This window comes from Perca fluviatilis, chromosome 12, assembly GCF_010015445.1.
Source record: "Perca fluviatilis chromosome 12, GENO_Pfluv_1.0, whole genome shotgun sequence".
Lineage (NCBI taxonomy): Eukaryota > Metazoa > Chordata > Actinopteri > Perciformes > Percidae > Perca > Perca fluviatilis.
Genome location: NC_053123.1, coordinates 26,535,770 through 26,561,011, shown reverse-complemented (window position 1 = coordinate 26,561,011; position 25,242 = coordinate 26,535,770). Strand labels below are relative to the sequence as shown.

General features: G+C 38.1%; 1 protein-coding gene across 6 annotated transcripts; it reads right to left on the bottom strand.

Annotated features, from left to right (window-relative positions):
- Positions 1-130: 130 nt before the first annotated feature.
- On the bottom strand, positions 131-25,059 carry ift88 (intraflagellar transport 88 homolog). 6 transcript variants are annotated; one of them, XM_039819109.1, is made up of 28 exons: positions 24,821-25,059; positions 23,665-23,727; positions 23,354-23,413; positions 22,860-22,913; positions 22,476-22,539; positions 22,124-22,193; positions 19,299-19,389; positions 18,632-18,736; positions 17,579-17,681; positions 16,981-17,327; positions 16,568-16,638; positions 16,330-16,416; positions 15,414-15,513; positions 14,777-14,782; positions 13,516-13,602; positions 13,197-13,383; positions 11,321-11,429; positions 10,991-11,141; positions 10,784-10,899; positions 10,347-10,399; positions 9,927-9,992; positions 9,707-9,813; positions 7,050-7,122; positions 6,378-6,428; positions 5,520-5,537; positions 5,264-5,314; positions 2,865-2,972; positions 131-630 (listed from the first exon to the last, which is right to left on the bottom strand). In XM_039819109.1, the coding sequence occupies exons 1-28, from the start codon at positions 24,899-24,901 to the stop codon at positions 509-511; spliced, it is 2,601 nt and encodes an 866-aa protein (XP_039675043.1). In that variant the 5' UTR covers positions 24,902-25,059; the 3' UTR covers positions 131-508. The 6 variants fall into 6 exon arrangements, with proteins under 6 accessions (XP_039675043.1, XP_039675044.1, XP_039675045.1 ...); XM_039819110.1 differs by having other exon boundaries at positions 6,378-6,425; XM_039819111.1 differs by lacking the exon at positions 14,777-14,782 and having other exon boundaries at positions 24,821-25,058.
- Positions 25,060-25,242: the final 183 nt, after the last annotated feature.

Genomic DNA, 25,242 nt, shown 5'->3' with positions numbered 1-25,242 from the left:
AAAGCAGCTCCTAGCTCACACACATGGAAACATATATTGCCGTCAAAAATATTATGACAGCAATATGTTTTTCATTGTTTTGGCTCTGTGCCCCAACACTGGGTTTAAAATGAAAAATGTGACAGTGAGGTTAAAATGCACACTTGTGTTTTAGGGCGTTCACATTTTGTGAACAGTAAAGAACTTCCTTACTCTTGGGAGGAACAGAATGTCTAAAAGGTCTATAGTTTCTACACAATTCATTGGATATGAATGTAAATACATTTAAATTGAAGTAAAATGTCAACACTTTAACTGCATTGTGACTGTATAACAATAACAGATGTACTGGACCCTTACTGATGCCCATGAAAAATTAAGTCTTTATCCCGTAACATTTGTTTTTTTGCTGAAGAGTGGAGTATAAAATGTTTTAGTTTTGTGGTGAAGCTTTGTGCTATTGCCTTTCAAAAAGGTGACAAAAGAGCAGATGTCCCAACAATGCAGTGAAGGCAGAATGTGGAGAAAGCTACTCTGGCAGCAGGTCGTCTCCCAGCTCTTCATCGGCAAAGTCGTCATCCTCCATGCGCTTCTTGGCTCCAGTCTTTGGTCTCTCCATCTGAGGCCCCAGTGGGTCCACGTAGGACGCATCTACACACGAGAGGAACAGAGGTTTACTCGTTATCAAATGTCCTGGGCCCTGTTTTCTGATAACAATCAATCTTAACAGTTAAAGAGAATATGAGATAGGTATGTTAAGTTTTGAAGACCTGAGAGCTAGCTTTGAGGTCCCTAGGACATCCTTCTTTTATCTTCGCTTAAGGTCAGCCCTAAAATGTTATGGAGTGCCATGGGGGAACAGTCTTGAAGTGCACCCAATCATTAAATGGTTTGTTGATTTTCCTGTGAGAGGATTAGTGTCCAAGATTTATGCTAAACTGATGCAAGTATCCGTAGGAGAACTCCCAATAGTAAAGAAATGGGAGCGAGAGCTGAGCCCTGAGGGAAATGTAATTAATTGGGAGACAGTTTGGGATAACATTTTCCTCTGCTCCAAGAACCCAAATCACCAGTTTATCCACTTCAACATATGCCGTAGGACATATTGGACACCTCAGAAGAGATACGTCTCTAAAGTCATTCCTACTCCCTATTGCACGTTCTGTCAACCTGAACAAACTAGAACCTTCCTGCATATGGTCTGGGAGTGTGAACAGGTGCATGAGCTTTGGAATAAAACAACATTAATAATATCTGATGTGATAGGATGTTGAATTCCTACTGACCTGATTGTTTTGTTACTTAATGACGACTCTAAATTACATCTGCTTGGGTGAAAATTTGGCTAGCTGGCTCAACCGCAACCAAGAAAATGATAGCTCAACGCTGGCTCCCCCCCCCCCCCTCGCTTTGTATAAATCAGTGGTTGGCGTACTTCCAAGACATAGTTATGCTTGAGCTCTTTACAGCAAGGATTAACAAAGCCAAGTCATCAACTATAGACCTATGGAGAAACACAGCAGCACTAACAGTCCTAATGACCTCAACACCACAAGAATTAGAGGAGGCAAGGCAAGGTGTGATTTTAGTTTTCTTGTTTATAGGTTTGTTTTGTTTTCCTCGAGACCGCAGAGGGTGGGGGGTGGGAGAGGGTTTTTGTTCTTGTTCAATTGTATTTGTTTGTTCTGTATGTTGTATGCTCAAAAATATAAAAATAATAAAAAAATTGATCTTTAAAAAAAAGTTGAAGAGAATTTCTACAAATGCTCTTAAATGTGGAGCACATTAAATATCTGTAAGCCATGCTTTATATCAAGAATACCAAAGTGGAAGTGTTGTAAATGACCCAAACAAATCATTTATATTTGAAATGTTTCAGTATGATAACAAAGACAATGTGCAGTAAATGGTCTACAGCTTTCAACTTGCTTGCCTTTAATAAGTCAACTAACTGGGTGCAAGTTTAAAAAGGTTGTGATTGATTTACCTATTGCTGGAGGCAGACGTTACTCCTAAACTCACATTAAACCAAAAATGAAATAGTGCTAGTTCCTATAGGTTTCATAACTATACAGGTCATGTTGTGATGCATTCTGTTGTGGATGATTCGGTCATCATTTCTGTATTAGACCTGCTAAGCTAATATACCATCAGGAAAGTGGCATTTGTTGAGTAAAGAGAGAGGGGAACAGTGATCAATAGTAAGTTAGTTTTATTCTATAATTTAAACACCATCACTCATTATACAACAAACGTCACTTAAAGAACACAAGTGTTCATGATAATAGTATAGATTTATACATGAACAAAAACAATTAAAACAAATAATACATGTATATTTTGGCTCCTCTTGTAGGTTCCACAGCTCCTTAAGATGCTGTTCTACTGTAATCAATGTCTAATCTTCAGTTATGATGTTTATGGGAAACATTTCTTAAATTTAAGTTTTACAAATTTTATTTGTAAAACAGATTTTACAATTATCTTGACCTTAAAAGGCTGTCTATGAAGAATTTCCAGGTAGTAGGTTATCTTTAAGTGCTGTCAAAGAAAAATGTATCTGCCTTTTTATGTTTTTTAAGATGAAATAAATAGAACTGCTGATTGTGTATTGTAGTCTCTTAGTTTTCACTGTAAAGAAATGTAAAAACTGTCCTCTTCTGAGAAATATTGTTGAAGGCAACTTTACATTTTAGTGGCTTGAAATGGCAGCACAAATGGAGACTTTGCATGAAAACTGATCTCTCATATATAATGTAGGTGGTTTAAGTGTCAGCAAAGCTAAAAAACCAAAGGGTTCAAAGATTAAAGATTAATTGAGACACAGCTTGAATCCTATAATTGTTTACAGAGGGGAAAAGAGAAAAAAACATGGTTTTCCTCACCTATTTCTTTTGGGCTGCTGGCCTCATAGGGCTCATTGGAACCAGGAAGTGACCTCATCTTGGCGCTCAGCCGCTCTCCCTTAGTGCTGTTGCTGCTGTGGCCGCTGTCTGCACAAAACACACATGCAGACACAAACATACTCAGAACAATTGATTTGATTATGAATGATGCTTTAAAAAGGTCATATTGGAGTACATTTGCCAAATCTGACAGAAAGGTGTCCCTCAAAGCTGGACCAATTTATGTTTTTGGCTTGAGACTCCAAAAAATGTGCAAAGGTCAAACAGGGAGTACGCTTGTTTTTCTCACACTCTGAAAAGTCAACATGGTGGAGATGTGAGACAGATACACTAAGTTATGAAATGTGTGTAGGTGTGTGTAGCACAGTAGTTCCCAACCTTTTTGGTCTGACATACCCACACAGCAACATACATGTTCCAAATGTGTTAATTTAAACTGATTTTAAACTGAATATTTTTCAAACACATTTAAATATATCAAATTGAGGTGTTGTAACAGACGTTGAATGTTTCAACTATTGATCCTTTACTTTTATCCATATACAGTATTTCCAATTTTCTGTTAAACATACACAATATGTAATTTTCTGCCGATAGGATTCCTTCATTGTTTACCGTTCAGAAGATTTTTACTGGGAGCTGAATTATCCGCAGAGGTCTACTCCAGAACAAATGGTCCTGGTGATTTAAACTGGTAAGAAGACTAAATAAAGCAGTTTCACGTTAGCTTATTTATCTTATACCTTTAGATCCAGACGTCCGATGACTAAAATCCAACATCCGGTTAAATATATATACTGTAGTTATAAACGACCAAGCTCTAAAAAGTGTATAAAAACCACAATGCAAGGGGTATCATGCCATTAACAGGCGACTTCGATCAAAGGACATGCTCCGTGTCATTGATTACATTTCCAGATATCTCTGGGTTTGTTAGATACCATCCATCAACCAAAATGTAACAGGTCCCTGCAACAGAGAGACGCTGAATAACAGCGGCAGCTCTCGTCCTAATTCTCTTAGACAGAGCTAGTACTCTAAGATGTAATGAATATGTTGGAGAATATGTGTCTGTGCTGCCGGCTCAGACCAATGACAGGCTGACAGAGCGCTCTAGTGAGCTGAAGGACCGACGCGAGCAGCAGCTCACATCTGGCTGCCAGGTAGCCTTGGAAACGACAAGAGCAAAGGCAGAAAGCTGAAAACCAGGAAGGAAAAAGAGGCCTGATTTTCTACCCTCTATCACAGTCCCACTCCCAAACCTCTGCTGGAAAACTGTCTTTTTTCCCCTATTTATTCTTTTATTGGATGGTTTCAGTGGCGTTTCTCTTTTATCATACACAACTGTGAGACACGACAGGTTGGAGGCCAGACTTAAAATTGATCGTGTGTAACGGTTTCCTTGCTTAAAGTTGCAATGAGTCCGTTTTATGCAGCTTCACAGCACGAATGGCCATAATATTTCTGTGAGGGGTTGATAGAAACATTGATCAATCAAACTTTCAGGCTTTTGCACTTTCCTACTAAAACTTATTTATAAAAAACACTTGAAAAATGGTTAATGCAAGTTAGTTGCACAGAGAGAATAAGAACACACAAATTAAGTGATGAAGAACAAAAGAGAAACAAGTTCAAAAACAAATATTATAAGAACATTTTAGGCACAGGTTGAACCCTGCACCTCTTGCTCTGGGACAGTGGTTTTACCAGTTTCACATCAAAGAATGACATGGGTTTGGATGCGTGAGAAATCCAAAAGCCTTGACACACACAAACACTCACACAATTTACAGTGCTGAAAATATGCAGACAGAGGGAAAATTCTCAGGTGCACTAGAGGTTTTCTCAAATATCTGAAAGAGGGTTGGGTGATCACTCCCTCCTCCCCTGTGAGAGCACTCAGTGCAAACACTGATTGCAGTCCAACATCACAGCTGCCTGTTAGAAGATTTCTGGACCATAGTGTCCTAACTGAAACACTATACTTACTTGTTTACTTGAAGAAAACTCAACCCAACCCAACCCAAATGATACATATTTGGTTAAATGCCAATTTAGTCCAGTGCTTTTCACTTTTTTTACACTATTCTTTTATATAAAAATAAATATGTAAGTATTTATAATGGAAAATGAACAGAAAAGTAATGTTAATGCATCATAGCACAAAATCTGGCTAAGGAAATTTGGCTCTAGGAAATTTGGCCAATCAGTTGAAAATGAACCTTTTGGCTAACAATGGCACATTTACAGTGACGTTGATGAACATGCATTGTCCCTGTAAAAAATAAATAAATAAATGACTAGAAGACAAATGCAAGAGGATCATGTTATTGCTTATCAAGAGTTTAGCTTTAGTTTGGAGTAATGATCTTACATACCTCTCCCTGAGTCCAACAGTGGACTGAGTTGTTTAGACTCAGATTGAGATACTGGGCAGCAAAGAGGAAGCAGAGCAAGAATACAGCCACAAGAGCCAGAGAAACGGAAGAAAACACAAAAAGGAAAGAAAGATTACAGCGTTGGACTGAAGATCATTGGACACAAATAGAGCTCAAAACAAATGGCAGAAAGAAGCAATTACAGAGAGCTGATAAAAACTCATTTGTTGACATTTTATAACATCCGTTCTCTCACCTGCTTTAACATCCATCTCTGATGTGCCGTAAGAAAGTAAGAAGAGGGTTTGGGGTTTAGCTAAACAACTTAAGTGTCATAATAAATATTCAAGAATACAAAGGATTGAATATGTTTAACAAAAGCTACTTTTTAACAGAACCATTTACATATCTGGCAGTATAAAACAAAATGGAACAGTAAAAGCACACAAGTTTGAGGTTTTCTAATCTAATTTATCAGGACATGGGGGGTATAATGGAAGTTTTGGCAGGGTGGCGCAGCCATAGATATAGTTCTATATCTATCTAGGGAGCAGCAGTCACAATAACAGGTGCATGATATATATTTAACTACAGGAAAGACATTCAGCTGCACAAGAGAGAGCAAAGCTGTTCTTTGTTAAAGTTTTTGGCAACTCTCTAGTTTGTCTGGATTGCGTTTGAAATCTGCTGATGAGCCAGCTTTCCAGTTCCGGAGCCAGTCTAGAGTATGTGTCTGTATTGTTGTGGATCTGTAGTGAAGGAGTTCTAAAACTGTGGAAGTTTGTCTGCTGTGGCCTCAAGCTCTCAGTTCGTTCAGGGCTCCTAAACAGTCTTATCCTACAAAGAGGTGAGGCTACATTGTCGTTCCACGTGAACAATTTTGTATCCCAAAAGGATGAAGGAATTCAGTCAACCAAGGAGGTCCATTAATCTGACCCGGTAAGGTGTTCGACCTGTTAGTGACCCATTTGATATTAGACAGGGAGTTACAGCTACAACTCCACAATCCCACAACGGCTACTTTCATACACTTAAAAATAAATCAGACTTGCAACAGAACATGACTGCAGCCTTCTACTCTAGTCAGGACTCAGTGTGGTGTCTAAAGGTATACCCATGATGCTGGCCTTCTTAGGAGAAGTGAGGACAGGTGTGGAGATGCCTGCTGCCCAGCAGCATGTGTGAACAATAGATAGAAGAGAGAAGTGATGACATACATGAACAAAAGACACTAAAAATGAGGATGCGTTAAACTGTATTGATTACAGGCTTTGATTCTAATTAGAACCATATTTAATATATATATATATATATATATATATATATATATATATATATATATATATATATATATATATATATATATATAATATATATATATATATATATATATATATATATATATATATATATATATATATTTTTTTTATTATACCCTTAAAGCTGGAAATGTTAAGAAACTGAATCTGAGCAAGCACTCAATTCTAGCTACTACAAGTACTTGACTGTTTTCAACACTTTGTGTTATGGATGCATTTGAACCTGGACCAAAAAGAATTGAGGTCGGAAACACAGCCCTGCCTTTATCAACAATATATGCACTCATGCTGATGTTAAGGTTACTACGTACTTCTAATTTCAATAAAGTCTGCACTTTTCCCCAGATGTTTAAATTGGAGATTTGGGTTTGTACCCTTAGAAGAGTTATTTATATATTGGACCTTCCAAACATTTACAGAGCTACGCACAGCAGGAACTTAGTATGTTATTGTGATTACTGACTCACCAGCACTCCCGGCGCTGCCCTCTCTGCTTTCTCTCCGACCTCTGGCACTGCCCTCCCGCCCCGACTTCACCCTCTGCAGAAAGAGAGAATGAGGGTGGGTAGGATTGGGGAAATTAAGATTACCATATACAGTTTTTAACCAGATTATCTTTTTTTGTGGTGAAAAAAACAATTTAATGCTATATAATTGGATTCTGGTTAAAACGCCTAGTCTTTTTTATTCGTCTCTCTCTCTCTCTCTCTCTGTGTCTCATTAACTAAGTCAGTCGAAAAATATTTTTGAAACTAATTATATGGGAATTTCCATGGTAAAATAAGACATTTAACCCTTGTGTTGTCCTCGGGTCGAATTTGACCCGTTTACAAACACTTTCTATATCAGAACTATGACAAAAGAACGTTGAAAAAAGTGACAAATGTTGTAAAAAGCTACGCAGAAAAAAAAAAAAGAAATCAACAAAAGAAAATCGGGAAAAGTGACACAAAAAAAACACATCAAAAACATCGCCAGAGGTGACAAAAACTTAAAGTTAAAAAATTTGAAAAAAGTGAAAAAGCGACAACAAAAATTTGAATCAAATGTTGAAATTTCAACCCAGAAAAGCACAAAGTTGCATGGTCGATGGGAAGACAACACAAGGGTTAACATAAACACAACATCAGAGCAGTGATTTAATCTTCTCTTCTGCTAATCATTATCTCAGTCACCCTTTCATACACTATGCAGTTACAGTATATTATCAGGATCAGTTGTTGTTCACTCTGGAGATTTTTGGGATTAATAAATCAACCCCTTTAGCTCTGTCTGCCTCTCTGTTGGATTGTTTCTCTGGTTGGATTTAAGAGCAGCTGCTGGCTTGTGATTTGACAAAGTCATCCTCCTAATCTGTTCCTGGCTCTGGTGGCACACGCAGGGTTCTTGCAGGTTTTAGTAAGTCAAATTTAAGACCTTTTTAAGACATTTTAAGAAAAGATTGAAATTTAAGACCTACACGACGCATTACCAAAAAAATAGGTACCGCTTGTAACCAACAGCGGAAATCGCAGTGATCTAGCCATGTCTTGTTAAAAGTACACTTTCCCATTTTCCACCTGCGGTCTAGCCAAACTTTAACAAACTCTGAGGAGACGCAGACATATTTTGCGGGCAGGTATTGCATTTATAACGGGATTTGTAGTTTTATCACTGCGTACGTACCAACACCAATATCCCCCAGAAAGAACTACAACACACCGAACCAATGTTCTGAGGGCAGTGTTCTGCTGGTTTTACTACAGAGAGTTGCAGAGCTTTTTTAGACTGACATGACTAAATGAAATTTAAGACCTTGGATGAAAATCATGAAGCTCTGTTACTCTGAATCACGCCTTCTTGAGAACTTGACTGACCTGGGAGACCACAGGCCTGTCATCTACTTTAGGTGTCGACCTTAAATTTTGGAGCCACCATAGATACTTTTTATTGCATTCCTCAAGATAAGGATGCAATGCAGAATTAATTTTAATTATGTGATATTTGGGGATTTTCTTATCCAGCTTTTACTCAGAGCTGAATGAATAAATCATAATCACAAATAAGACAGATGTAATAGAATACTCATGTGATCTTGGAATTACCACTTAAAAAGGGAAATTCCACCAATTTTACACATCAATGTTTGTGTACAGGCTTTGGGGAGTACTACTGCATAATATGTTATATCGGCACACTATTGCATGCACATGTTTTAAAGGGCATACGTCTTTTACTCTTTTACCTTTAACTCTTGTTTTAGTACTTTTAATAATTGTTTTGATTATTATTTTTATTATTCTTTGCACTATTCTTTGTTGAGTGTGGTTTTGTTTGTGTACTGTTGCTGTGAGGTGAATTTCCCCCTGGGGATAATCAAAGTATCTATCTATCTCTATTAATCTTAAAAACTTGACTTGAGACAGCTTCGGTTAAGGCTGAAGAATACAAGTTTGAAAATAAAAATAAACCTTAAGGTGAGTTAGAAAGAAGTTAGGCTGCCAGACTTCTGCAGCCCAATCCTCATGTCCTGGCTGGCTAAAATCAAACCACTAACCACTTATTTAATCCATTCAGATGTCTCAGGTGACACTGAACGACTCTCCAAACACAACAACTGCTTGAAAATGACCCAGCATTCGTGTCAGCCAGGTGTTTAACAGCTGTATAGCATTTCCTCTAAACACAGTTTGAATAATGGAAAATCAACAGAAGACTAAGCTGTGTTTCATGCATTTCTGGAGCCGCAGCGACCACTGACCAATTTTATGGCAAAGGGACACGTGTATGTTTTTAATCAGCGTGTTCTTGTCCAGGAACAGACGACAGGACGCCAAGACATTGGTGAAAAAAAGATGATTAATGAAAGCTTACGAAAGGTCTGTAACATACGACTGCAAAACAAGCAGGTCATTTTTGAGGCTGCGTAATGTTATTATGCAGATGTATTACCTTATTTTAATGTTATATCAATAAACTACATTGACTGTATAAGGCATTTGATGCTTTTATAAACTACCTACAGGGTTAATCACTATCAGGTTGTAGCGACTGGTTATAGAGAACAGCAGAATATAACTTTATTTACACAACAATGCTACAAATCACTCTTTTAAAAGCCTATACCTGTTAAACTGAGATTTACCTGTTCTTTGATCTCCTTCATCTTCTCTGCTTTCTTCAGCTTGGTGGCGTATTCTTGGACTTCCTTTAAACCCATGTCCGTACACAGCCTCACCAAGAAACGCAGGCCTGGTCAAACACACAGTTTTTTTTTTTTTATTTTCTTTACACTCTGATCAGTGGATCATCTGATGTTCGTCAGTAGTTCTGTTGAAAATTGTGTAACAAACAGGATGAATTACATTCCACATTTTCTGGAAACTTGCGGTGAATGTCTTTATACGTTTCCAGAGCCTTCTGATAGTTTCCTGTGCAGAAAAAAAGAAAAGGATCTATGTTTACAACTTTAACTGAGCACATTGGCATTGCTAGTTCAAGTCAGGCACCCTGAGTCAATGTTTCTGAAACTGTTAAGTGAACCAGCTATTACTTTTCCCCACATTTACCTCCTCACAGTCAGTGAAGATAAAACTAAACTTTACTAGATTAAAAGAATAAACCTTAATCAAATAAATGACCAAGCACTCATTGTGTGGATGATAAAGTTTAGGAATTCCAATGTGGAGTGAATCTACTTTTCTGTGATTTGGTTTAGACAGAGAATAAGCGGAAACATGCTATGTTAATATGCCAGGAAAGGTCAAGAAAAGAATCATTCTCACCACTTCTTCTGTAGCAGCTTGCCACCATTAACTGCCACTTCACCTGGGTTGGTCTGAGAAACACAGCAGAAAGACATTCAGTCAGTTTTAACACACAACCGTTTTTTAAGAAGAGATTGGACAAAAAAAGTAAATTCTGAATTCAGAACATAAACAAAACCAAATGATCTGTCCTCTTTGTTAAAGACAAAAATGACTTCCAGATGAAAACAAGCTTCATGGTTGATGAAAGAAGAAACAAACAAAACAACATGAAATAAGACACCAATCACTTAATCAAGTCTGAAAAATGTAGAAATAACATCATTTCACAGATGTTTCTCAAAATGAACCTGACTTCCCCCAAAAATACTCCTTTTTTTTTTTACCCAGAACTATTTGGTTTGTTACTTGTTATTCTTTTACCTTCTACATTACTTTAACTTGTGGTTACTTACTGTATGAGTGTGGCTCTTTCAAAGTACTGAATGGCTTTCTCACAGAACTGTGTCTCGATGTAGTAAGCCCCAAGCCACTCGATGACATCGATGTTGGAGGGGAAGTATCTGAAGGACTGGACAGCAACACAACCCGAACAACATCAGAGCAATTCTAGGTAACATTGTTAAATTAAGTCCTCAGCAACACATTAAATGATCTTGTACCTCGTAGTAGTACTGGAAAGCCTGGGATTTGTCCCCCTCGCCATCATAAAGCTCCCCCAGTTTGGCCAGTGCCTGGGGGTCGGTGTGAGTTACACTCAAGACCTGTATCAACCACTCGATTGCCTGTTGGGGATCTTCCAGAAGCTCATATATGAAGCCAATGAGTCAAGGACCAACATATGATCACATGGGAATGGACAGAGACACAGGTTTGAATCCATAGATGAACACCTTCCCAGAAACATCTGGCGAGTTACAATTGTTAGAAGCAGTTACAGACAAATATTCAAAAACACATTTAACAAATTACACTTCTTATCAGTAGGATACAGATTGGCCAGCTGGTACATGACTTGAGCACTGTTCCGTAGAATGGCATGGAGCTTCAGGAAGCAGTCCAGAGCCTCCTCGAGACGATTCAGTTTCTTATAGGTTAGACCTGGTACAAGGGGATAGGGGCCAAAAACTGTCAAACTTAAAAGCAACATGAGAACTTTTCCCGCTTCGGTCCCCCTACAGGTTGGAAGCGGAATTGTCCATTACATTACATTGTCCCGTTCATTCGAACTACAGATCCGACTACCCGATCTGGCAAACTTGCATAATGTAATGTAATGGACAATTCCGCTTCCAACCTGTAGGGGGACCGAAGCAGGAAAAGTTCTCTAGTGTTGCTTTAATTGACTTAAGACACTGAGGGCCCTATCTTGCACTCAGCGCAATTGCCTTTGTACACAGACGCATGTATCATTCCTATTTTGCATCCGACGCACAGCGGACTTTTCCACATCGGTAAATTAGGGAATGTATTTGCGCTCCCGGGGGCAGTTCAGCGAAAAGAGGAGGCGTGTTCCGGGGCAAACGTTCCCTGGTGCTATTTTGCAGTTTCTGAAAACAATTCTGCCACTGACCAGGAAAAACCTGGTCTAAAGTCAGTGCCGCCAGTCTAAAGTCAGTAGCGCGTTATTCAGATGCTATTTTAGGGGCGCATGCTTGGCCGTAATGTAGCCTAGCGTGTGCACAACGCGCATACACTTTGCTTCTCTCATCTAAACGGACGCAGCAGTTCCCATTTTTGCAAACCATACATAATTACAAGGATAAATATTACTGAAAAAATACTGAATACTGAAAAAGTGCTCCAGGTTTTTGGATAGATCAGGAGGCACTTTACAGTACAGTCCTCAAAAATTCGCAGCATTCTTTGTGGCTTGTTGTGTTTTACACAACATTTCCATGAATCATGCATGTGTTGATGACATAAATGAGGAAATATTAGAGGACTTAAGGAGACGTGATGTTGAACTACGGTGGGATTGGACACTCCAGCGGAATCTGGCCAGGGAGTAATGCGCGATGTGCTCCTGGTGGAGCGGGTGGACGGAGATGGAGTGGGGGGAGGAGGAAGGGGCACAACAGGTGCAGGTGGTGCGTTTTGAGGCCCATGCTCCATGGCTGCAGCAATCCTCTCCAGACTTGAGGAGATGCGCCCGAGAGGCCGCAGCAACATCGCCACCCGGATAAGACTTGCATTTATTACTTTGCCGCATCCCGGACAGCTCCCGCTGGCGTGCGCCAGGCAAATCCGCCGTCATAATAGCAATCCGCCATGGAACAAGCAGGCCTGCTCTCAAAAGGGAATGTGAGAAGACGCTCTGATTGGTTATTTTCACGTTACGCCCAAACCACACCTAGTTACTTCAGACCAACCCACTTAAGATTTGCGTAGGGCGCAAGACTCATTTATCCCGCCGGTATAATAGCAACAGCGGCCGAGATCCACCCACAAAGCTACTTGCGTTTTACGTTTCATACTTGCGTTTCAGATCGTTAAAATAGGGCCCTGACACTATAACAAGTTTCTTTGACAACCTACAGATATTCCCCTAAAAAAAGGTGACACATGAAGTCCTTACAGTGTACTTTAAATACAATAAGTGGACATTTTTTACATCAAATGCTTTTCAAAACTGGTCATGAGCCCACCTATGATGGCTGAGTCATACTGGAAAATAGAGATTACATTTCTTTAACGTTTTAACGTCTATTGAAGCGAGAAACTTATGGCTTTTAGAGTAATTTTTTTTTTTTATTGTTATACTCCTGTTTAGCACTGCTGAACTTGGACAACCTTTAACCTTAACTATACTATAAACTGACCTCTGCATTATCTACCACTGCACTGTATCATGGATATGGACATTACCCAGGTTGTAGAGGGCCTCAGTGCAGGAGGAATCATTCCTAAGTGCTTCTTTGTAGAACTCTGCAGCCTTTTCATAGTCTTGCTTGACGAACACTGTGTTGCCTTTGTTGATAAGTGCTGCCGGGTTGTAGCGGTCAGCGGTCATGGCAAGGTCTGCGTATCGGTCAGCCTGGTCATAGTCCTTCTCCTGTAACAGGTGAAAGATCAGAGGGGAAGAATCTACTGGCAGCATATACTTGTCGGCAAACATCCACTTGTCTCTGAGCACTTAAACAATATAAATATAAAGCCTTTTGATTCGTCAAGGAGATAATCTTACCAGGAAGTAGAGGAAAGAGAGGTTGGTGGCTGCAGCACTCTTCACTCTGCTGTCCTTCTTCTCAAATGTCTTTAGAGTCTCCACTGCCTGATAACGCATAATAAAAAGCTGTCAGGGTAAATGTTATACAATACTGCATAACTTCAGTAAAAGCCGATTTCCCCACTTACAAGCATAAAAGATCACATATTGATGTGATCTGAAGCTTCTGCTTATATTTATGATTTATGTTGAGCGATCACACCTTCTATAAATACTCTTTATATAAGAAAATATCAGAATAAATATTAAATGTGTAGTTGTATGTATATTTTAGAAGACTATGGTATATAAAGGAGACCAGTAAAGGAACCACCATAAACCACAAAGTGTTCATTGCAAGAATCATTGCAGAATGCAACTATCTGGTTTTTGTAGTAATGAGTCATGATCGTTTTCCTCAGACATGTAATTTTTTTAATACAATTTTTTACCACATTTACTTGGTTGTTATGCCACTTACGTACATTATTTACTGGGGAGATAATCCAACAGTATTAGGGTGTAAAGGTTTTGACAAACCACCAGCTAGGCTACAGCAGCACTGAGGCTGCAGATTACACCACCATCACCACTACCTATCAAGAGTATAAAAGCACCACAAACATGCATCAGATGTATATGGAGCTCCAAAGTGTTCAATATTAAATAAATAAGTATGAAATGATCACAAGAATAATTTGGGGAAAATATATAACACAATCATTTGTAAAATAATTAACTCATTATAAAATGTTATTTAGTTAAATCTGTTATTATAATAATGTTTTAATTCATTTTTATTTCATGTCAGTTATTATGCAAATGATGTATGAGTCGAGTTAATAATTTCTTCAATTATTTCACAAATTAGTTTCATTTGTATGTTTTACACACTGTATTTATATGATTATGTTTCCTTTTTTAATTACTTAATATTGAAAAGTTTGGGGTTCCATAAATATAAAGCCCATCAGTGCAAGAAAGTTAGATACTGCAGTTCTATATAATTAAAAAAACTTAGCGCTACTGGCAAAGATGCAGTTCCTTGGGTGCTTAGTTAGAGACGGAACCATTATAATTCCTCTCTGAACCCAGATTTTCCTTACTGGTCTGTGGGTTTTAAACCAATAACTGCTTCTCCAACTTCTCTTGGCAGTGACATTATTTGGAAAAAGCCTTCTTACATAGTAACAAAAAAACACTATCTAAACGTGAACATGGAAACAGAAGGCACACATACCTCAACCTTAGGCATGCAGATGGGAAGGAAACAAGACAAAAAGCAAGAGAGAATGGAGGGCAATGAGAAGGGGAAAATTTGAGTCTGATGCTGTACATTCCTGAAACAGCATTAGCAGGAGAAAACTGACATATATAAACAACGCTGGCCAATAACTGCATGGAAACAAATCGTTGTTAAAAAAAAAAGATGGAAAAATAGATGGAAAAAAATAAAAGAAAAAAGGGAAATACCACTCATTTTACCATTTCATAAATGTAACTTACTCCAGAAATTTTTTTTTAGCTTTAATGAGAGTACCTTTTTCCAGATTTAGAATTTGTAACACAATAATACAACAGTGACAATAAAATCTACAACAAATATTTTCTGTTTCTGCAAAGTCAGTCTCTAATGTTAATGACTTATAGTTTTGCAATTATAGTATATACTGAGATTTTAGGTTGAAGCATTCACATGAAATGTTTGGTTTAAACGTCTGGCTTTAAACTGAAAGGATTCGGCATATTCTTAAATATCTAATCTTTAACAAGGTGGCAAATATTAGCATGATACTGTGGTGACAACCACAGACTAAAGGAGTGAGATGCCTAAATTGAGTGGTCTTGCCCTTTATACTGTTAAGACAAAAAGTCACCTGGTTGAAGTCCTTCTGTCGGAGGTAGGTGATAGCTTTGTTTATCTCTAGATCGTTGGCAAGCTCAACATACTGAGAATTCTTCACCATGTCCACACACCTAAAAAGAAACAATACATGCACAGTATAATACTTTATGCATCATATCACATCATTTGATTTTTGCTGCAAATAGCATGTATAATTATTAGTTTGAACTCAATTTGACCAATAAGCCAGGCACATGAAATCTGCTGTATAGACTGCATTTTGATTTTGGTGTTTTTACTCAGTTACTACTAAAACAAAATTGTTATAAAGGCATAAAATCCTCTTAAGCGATGATAAAACTTACTACACTCGTTTAAAAACAAAATAGCATGGGTGTGAAGAAGAAGGGGGAAGCAGGAGAGGATGGGAAGGTTATAGCCACCCTTTTACATATTCACTACAGGAGCAGGAGGCACCTGAAACCTGCTCAATGAAAACATACAAACTAATTGTCCTTGTTTCTATCACAATCTCAGCATCGGCAGTTTCAGAGGGGGGCAAATCTGCAGTTTTTGCTCTAAAATTTGAGGCTTCATCTGACAAAACACTATCTGCTGCCTCTTTAAGTGGCTGGAAATGGCGCAAAAGAACTCGAAAAACTAGTAACCGACACTTATCATTGTTTTCATATTTTCCTTTAGAGTGACCTAGCTGGGTTAGAAATCCAGGAACATTTGAAATCTGATTACGGAAATCAAGGGAAAACACTCACTCATTTTATGGAGTATGTTGTCAGCTATCTCTTATTATATCTGCTTATCAGTTATCACCTTGAAAATCATGTTTTTGTCTTTCTGAGTCCTGTAATGGAGCTGGAGTCCACTTGCACATCGTATGCCCTCTAGTGTTAAGATGAAAAGACAAAACCAATACAACAGTAACAAACCAGTCAAATCCAGTAGCAAAAGATGTCTCAATGGCCGGAGCGATCAGTTTGGCAGCGGTCATGATGTACTTCTCAGCCAGGACTTTTCTATGTACAATATATGGGGAGAAAACAGGGCACGGGTTCACGTACAAAACCCAATTATTAAAACAACAGTATGCATTGTATTCAAAATGCAGTGTGCTTGGTGTTTTAGCTGGAAAAAAGAAAAGTGTGCGTTTGTGTGACATTTTCCTACAGATCTCTTTCCATCTGGTGAAGTTTGTCGTTCTTAATGGCCTCGATGACCATACTTGAGTCTGTGTCATCCTGAGAGAGATAACAGGACAAAGTTTGTTCAAACACTGAATAATAGGAAATGAGAATGTATAGACATATCTGATAACTATGTGTTCTTAGTTAGGTTGTTGTTTACGTACTACAAGACTATTGTACTTCAATAATTTAAAAGAGGTTGCCAATTGTTTAAGCACACAATAGTACATCCAGGTAAAGGCACGCACACACACACACACACACACACACACACACACACACACACACACACACACACACACACACACACACACACACACACACACACACACACACACACACACACACACACACACACACACACACACACACACACACACACACACACACACTCACATTAGATGGGATGTACTTGTCTTCATCATCGATGCCCAGAGGAACAGAGATGAGCTTCTGAAAGGCCTTTTTCATCCTCTCCCTGTCACCGATGGCATAGTAGCACAGGATAAGGTTGAAGCCGGTCTTGATGTTGGGACTCTCACTCATGATGTGCTCAAAAGATGTTATGGCGTCTGAGTATTGGCCCATGCGGACAAAGACCACGCCGATGTTCTGCATGATCTTGATCCTCATTTCCTTGTGAGCGTTGGAGATCTGATCCAGTGCCATTCGGTAGAACTTGATGGCTTTGGGGTAGTTCTTCTGTTTGACGTAGATGTTGGCCATGTTGACTTTTAGGCGGCCTAGAAGAGCAGCACAGATGTAGTTTGAGGGAAAACCACAGAAAAGAATTTTTTGCTACCATGATAATTTGTATTTCAAAGCTGCAGTACCAGACCAGAGTCACACTAACAAATATCCTCTTTTTTTTTTCTTTTTTTTTTTAACAGTCATATTAAAAAGACTGGATTTTCGGTCCTCCCTGAGTAATTGGTGGATTCACTTGGGCAGCCATAGTTTAAACACATCTGTAAGAGCTCAGTGGTCTGCTCACCTGCATTACTGAACATCTTGTTCTTAACAATGACCTGGTAGCTGTTTAGGGCCTCTGGGTACATTTCATTGTTCGCATACTGGTTGGCTAGGTTGAGCAAAACCTGGTAATGACAGAAATATTCATTATTTCTAAATCAAATAATACCAAAACAGACAATGAAGTCAGGAACTTATTCACAGAAGCTAACATTAAATTGAATTTTTTTTCTGTGAGCTGTGCCCACATAGCTGAGTGGTTAGGTCCACTGCCTCTAAAGCTTAACATGTGCTATGGATCAAATCCTGCCAGTTACTTCCTTAACTGTGTCTCCCTCTAATATGAAAATAACTAAATGTCACTTAATATGAAAAGAACATATACATACAGATACTAACATATACAGCAGCTGTTACTTATGTAATTTACAATCCTGAGCAAATTTTAGTGGTGATTATTCCAGTTGTCAATTGGCAAAACTTACAATTTGACATTACAACTAATATTTCAGCACAACAATGGAGTTTAATAGGAAGAAACGTTTTTTCTTGCTATTAAATGACCCATCTGTGAGATTGGGTCATTCTCACAGAATCAAACAGTAACAACTTCTCTCTAGTGCCAACAAATACACCAGAATGCAATGCAGCCACTGTGCAAGAGAAGTGACATTTTATATAAGAAGTGCTAGAAAAACTCTTGCTCTCTCTTATTTGTACTTAGCCACCACACTCTGGAAAATGTAGGAAATCACTAGTAGTAGTAGTAGTAGTAGTAGTAGTAGTAGTAGTAGTAGTAGTAGTAGTAGTAGTTGGATGGATTCGCCAAAAAAGTAAGAATGAAGACTACAACACTTGATCACCAATTATCTCCTCAAACACAGTTTATTGTATCACAGATAATAAATAAGAATGTAAAAAACAACAACAGGTATTTTTTCTTTAATTAATGATAGCAATAAAACTTAAAGAGTGGATTTCCCAAAAGGTGTTATTCAGAGTGTAGGAAGTAAGTGCTCAATCATTTCATTTACAGACACTGGAACAATTTTTCACATACAGCAGCATTACTTACAGAGTAGGTGAGGTCTAAATTGATGTGGTCCGCATTGCCAGATTGTTCCCTCTGTCTCACCAGTGCTCTTTCCTTCCTCCCTGCCTCTTTGGCCTTTTCAAGGGCCTGTAAAAATACATCAGTAACAGTACATACAGTAAAGAGACATGACCACACAAAGACACAAATTCACATACACAGGTCAGCAGTAGTGACACCAACACCCATGTAGAAGCCCTGTACAGTAAAATGTGTCCTGATAAATATAGTTCAACTGCCAAGTCACTTTTTGAGAAAGCATTTCAAATGTTTCAGTTATAATAGGTTTCTGTTGCACTTCACAATGAACTACAAACTCAATCTGTTTGTCTAGTTCCGTATGTTATACTATATGCTTTTTAATGCACTGAAAATAGGGTAGGGTAATAAACCTTAGGTATTTTAGCCAACCACTTTTTTTTAGGTTTAACAACTACTGGCGGGGGAACTAAAAGCTTTATTACAGGGTTATATTTGTGTAAAGCGCCTCTGATGACACTTTAACCCGATACTCAGTCCAATGTGTTGGAGTGCCGAGCTGACACAATAAAAAATTAATCACTGTCTCACTTGGAGACCCTTCTCTCCAAATCCAAACAGCCATTTTTTTTAATACTAAACAGTATGTTAAAGAATGACAGAATCTGACCAGTTGTAAGGCTCCAATGCTCTGTGCCATGCAGCTCTCTTCTATCAGGTCATTCACTTTTTTCTCCAGAATCTTAATCTTCTCTTCAGGTCTGCAAGAACACAACACAAACACAGCAATACAATGTGTGAAAATGTTGCTTGAAAGCACGTCTTTCTCCACTTAACAAAAAACTGCTCTTTAGAGACAGATACAGAGTACATATACACACACAATTATATACGCTACTATGACAAAATATGCGTCTTTAGATCCTAATAGATGCAATTAAGCACCTATAAATACCTTTTGTTATGACCCTGAGGTCATATTATTGTAATTTGTTTTGCCCTGCACTATCACCTGGGGCCTGTTTCACAAAAGCAGAATATATAAATCCAGGATAACTGATAAAGCGAGGCTTGACCTAGTCTAATCTGTGCATCCTGGCTTGGTGCGTTTCACGAAGGCCGAGCCAGGCTGAGGAGGAGCGACTAGGTTGAGCCAGGCTGAAGTAATTCAGATAGATGCGCGTCCACGGCTTTCCTCAAAAGACTGCAAGGTCGATCACAGATTTACTGATGCCAACATGGAGAATACGCATTGTACATACTTTATACAGTGTGAGCAGCAGCTTTTTGTGGAAGTATGACGACGTAAAAAGAAAAGAAACACAGCCGCTGTAATGAAACAGCGAGAGAAAGCGTAGCAGACGATCACGGACCGACTGAATGCGTAATTGTAGCCTAAACATATACAATAACTGACCACGGCTCTGAACTGAAACCGTCATAATCATTCCATTCAATGATTAGGCTACTAATCATTTTCACAAATTAACAGTTGTACTCTTTGCCTTAAAAGTAAGCAGAAGATAATGTTACTCAGGAAATTTACAATGAAGATGAATTTTCTACAACGCTAGAATATGATGCATAAATATCTCTTTCACTCTGTTCCTCCCTCTCTCATGGGCTAAAATATAAGTTTCCTAAGTCATATTATATTATATTATATATATCGTTTTTGCAAATGACAGTGACTCATTGAATGGTTTCAGTTAAGAGCAGTATTTCATAAATGTATATTTTTAGACTATCATTCAGTCGGTCCGCTTATCTACTACGCCCTTTTTCCACGTTTCATTTTTTTTATTTTTATAGAGGCAGAGTTTCCTTCTCTACATATTATATGCCTTGCTCCCTGTATATATGGACATAGAAAATAAAGACACTGAAGAAATTGGACTCTAAAATCTAGAAACTATGAAGATAATTAAGTGATAAATTCCATGCACACTGTAAACATGAATGGAACAGAGTGATATTCATCAGTTATTTCCCCCCAAATATAAGGTCAAAAACCATTGAGGTGTCCTCTCCCTGTTGTTACATGAATGCACAGTAGCCTACATCACTAGATAGTTACTGGTCCAGTGAACTAAGACTATAATTTGGGAGGATTGTACAATTAGGATATGTTCTTAAATTGTACAATCCTCCCAAATTATAGTCCCAGTTTACTGGACAACATAAATTGTGTGCTAAGAATGCCAAATACAATGTACATTGAATTTAAAAAAAATTAATCAACTAAAATAATTCAAGGTGCATTGGTCAACTATAGAAATGTACAGCATTGTATGTATTGCCCTTAGTAACAGACTTCATTTAAAAACACATTTGAAATTTTATCAGCCTTTCCTAATTATCTCAACAACTGCCGTAATATATTCATCAAACTTCTAACAACAATATGAACAGCAGTCTTCATACAGCAATATAACAGTAACAATGACTGTCACATGAATAATTATAAATAAAAAAATAATGGTCACAACTTTAAATAATAACAGTACTTAAATAAACAGCAAAATGCACCTGTTGTATTTTAATCCAGGCTGATAACAATAGGGTAAAACCACTGCTGGGTGATCAGAAAAGGCTACAGGATTAAATAAATCCTGGCTGTTAGCCTGGTCAGGAGCAGGCTAGCTGTACAGAATAAATCTCCATGGTGATTTATGTGCCTCCGCTTTCGTGAAACCGAATCAAGGCTTAATTCATCCAGGATAACTGGGAAATCCCGGCTTAATCCCTTATCTTGGTTTTGTGAAACAGGCCCGTTCTCCTGAGGGTACACAGGTAATGAAGAACAGGTGTGAACACCGGATTGGTCCAGCAGAGCTGATTGCTGTCTCCTGATTGGTCGCCGGGAGGACAGCAGCCATCTTAAGCCTCATCAGACAGGAGCTCTGCCCCTCCCCCCCTGTCTTCACTCTGCCATTTCCAACATGTGCCTTTGTAACCGGTGTGTTGTGTTCCAAGTTGTTGAGTAGTGTTAGCAGCCTTCAGTGAGAATGGTTGTTTTGAGTTCTTTGATTTATTATCCTTCAGCCATTTTGTGTTAGTTGTGAATACATTTTTCTTTGTCTTGTTTTGCTAGTAGCAGTCTGGTAGGAGTGAGAAGTCCTTTTTTCTCTGTTCCCTTTTTCTCCTGTTTTGTGATTAGAAGCTTAGGTTAGAGCTTTGTCTTTTCTTTACATTTTGTTTTGGGTTTAGGTAAGTTCAGTTTGCCATTAGAATTGTTTTGTTTGTTGTCTTGGGGCCTCATCTCCAAAATAAATACAAACTGCTACTTTGAAATTATTTGTCTTGGCCATGTTTGGGAGTGGGAAGAGTGTGGGGGGGCACCTGTTATGTTGCGTCCAGTTAACCCCTAGACATCAGATTGTAACACTTTATCCAGGTCTTTTCGTCACACTGCTAAGGGGAAAACACTAACCTGGATAATGCAGGGATAATCTTCAATGAAACACTAAAACAGTTTAAAGAGTGACAACTCACGTGTCCTCATTCTTTGCTTCAAGTGAAGGTGCAGGGCCTTTGGACTGGCCCAGAGGGTCAAAGGTTGAGCCTGAAAATACAAATAATACTAATTAGCATCCTATCAGTCTGTTCTTATACATACACAAAAGGTACATCCTAATAAAAATGGCTTTGCTTTGCTTGTTGAAGATTAGAACCATGCTGGCATTGTCCCTCACTACAACTGTATTCTGTTACTGAAGAATAACACAATGCAGAAAGAGTGAAAATGAGCAGCCACAGAATCACAAGCTAAACACTAATCACATGGTAATCCAAATTAACACATTTTTAGCGAGATAATTTCTTTTTGGGACTCCCTTAAACTCACCACGTGTCAGGGAGGAAGTGTAACCTGCTGCTCTCACAGCAGTCATTGGTCGGGCTGCTCCATCCTGTCACATTTGACAACAGGGAAAAAAAAGAAAACACAACATAGTGATAGCTTGCCTAATGCGCTTTATTTTCACCATTTTCTTTTGTAAAAACAGAGCTATTATTAATGTTGAGTAGTATGAGAGGTTGTTTTTTAGCTCTCCGTAAATACACGATATTGGCCAATTGGGAACATACAAACGTGTAGAAAACCTACAACAAAACCTATATTGATCATCCCTACATATTTAGCATTGAGTAAGTAATAGCTGTCAATTATTGTATAATAAAAAACTATGCAAGATCTTAAATGCACACTTGATTGGCCAATCCTGCTCACCTGCACAGCTCCAGTCATGGGTCTGCCCATTGAAGAGGCCAGAGGGATCCGAGCCTTCATGAAACAATAAGTATAAAATAGGTGAGAATAATTTAGGCATGTTAACCTGACAATATCATTTATAATGCAAATATGAAACCAAAACATGTTCATTATTAAAAGCATATATTTAAAGACTCGTTATAGTTATCTTGGTTATTGTAAGTGAATGTTGTTTCTTTAACCTGTAATTTATTTTCATGTAGATCACGATGAAATCATCATCACTGTCTTCAGCTGCACAATGTCACACCTATTGTACATACTAGTGAATTAATCTGTACGACAGAGGCGCTTACATGATATATTGTTTAATTTGTGTCATTTTTTACAAAGAAGTCAGTGGGGACCAGAATGTTAGTTAGATGTGCTGATTCAATAAAAGTGTAGAAAGGTGTTGTAAAGTTTACAAATCAGGTCTTATTTACAAAAAGATTCCATGTCATTGTACTTACTCCAAAGGAAGTAGCTAAAGGTCGGGCTCCAATGGCAGTGCCAGGAAATTTGGCAGTCATCTAGATTATTCAAAACATGACATTTTAGGACAATTAGGACATAATGCACCCTCCTCAGTGTCTCTCACACACACACACACACACACACACACACACACACACACACACACACACACACACACACACACACACACACACACACACACACACACACACACACACACACACACACACACGATTAGCTGAGATTTATATTTGCATTATTAATCTAAATCTGGAAAGTAACTAGTAACACTGTAGTAGATACTCACCGGAGGTCTTCTTCCATGACTTGTCCTCACTGCTTGCTGGAAGCCCACATCGTTTTCCAACTCCTTGAAATTGTTAAAGAATTAGTTTTTATTCTTTACAAATCCCTTGTCCAATACAAAAGTAGATAATAATTTGCTATAAAGTAGATAGCAAAATAATGATTTCATTTTCAAATCAATTAATCATGTCATTCCATGGAAAGTGGTGACACCTGGATCGTGGTTGCTGCCTGCCCAACGCCCATTGCTGCTGCTACTACTACTACTACTACTACTACTACTATTATTATTATTATTAATAATAATAATAATAATAATAATAATAATAATGGTTGCAATAATAACAACAGTTAAGATAATAGAACTATAACTTATTAGGGCTGGGCAATATATCGATATATCGATATATCGATATCGTGATATCAGACTAGATATTGTCTTAGATTTTGGATATCGTAATATCGTGATATGATTTAAGTGTTGTCTTTTACTGGTTTTAAAGGCTGCTTTACATTAAAGTGATGTACTTTTCTGAACTTACCAGACTGTTGTAGCAAGCTGTTCTATTATTTGCCTCTTTTTCCATTTAGACATTATGTCCACATTACTGATGATTATTTATGTAAAATCTAAGTGTGAAGATATTTTGTTAAAGCACCAATTGTCAACCCTAGAATATCGTCGCAATATCGATATCGAGGTATTTGGTCAAGAATATTGTGATATCTGATTTTCTCCATATCGCCCAGCCCTATGACTTATTATTATTATTATTATTATTATTACTGTTCATTGTGTTATTCCATTATACCCAATGCGATAATTATTATTAGTTCAATTTCTTTTATCATTATAGTTATGTGAATCTCTCGCTCTATCACCAAATGCATTCTCTTTGGGGGATTGCTCTGTAAATGTGTGGTCTAGCTAGACCTAACGTTCCTATATCTGGAAAGTGTCCTGAAATAACTTCTGTTATGATTTGACACTATAAATGCAATTAAATTGAAATAATATGTTGTAATTCGCCACCTATACAACTCCTATCCTATGTAGCATTAATTGTATCATTGTGAGCTGTACAATTGATTGCAAACGGCTTTGACCTAAACTGCCAACTTCAGAGCTAGCTAAAATAGCATAGTCGGTAACTCACCTCGGAGTCAAATGTTGGATTATAGTCGTTGTAACCCGAATAAAGATCCTCCTCCTCCCCAGCCAGATGCAGATTTTCCATTTCTCTTTTTTCAGTGAAGTAGTGTAACGAAACGCTCCTAAATACAAACAGGTATCTACGCGAGGTGACAGCGAAGATAGTTTGTTGTCGATTTTCGGTTTCAATCCCACAATTCAACGCGGCGTGGGTGGGACAGTTTCGTTTCTCAAACCTTTGATTGGTTTGTTTCACGTCAATCATCTATTGGCCTTAACATAATTGGCCGAAGCTGAGTTCGTCCGTTGCTAAGATACACGTGTAAACTTATATACTGTCTATGGTAAACTACCAACTCGTTTCCAGGTCAGTGTAATCGGTTCGTCTGAAATATTATAACTATACATATTGTTTATTATATGTTA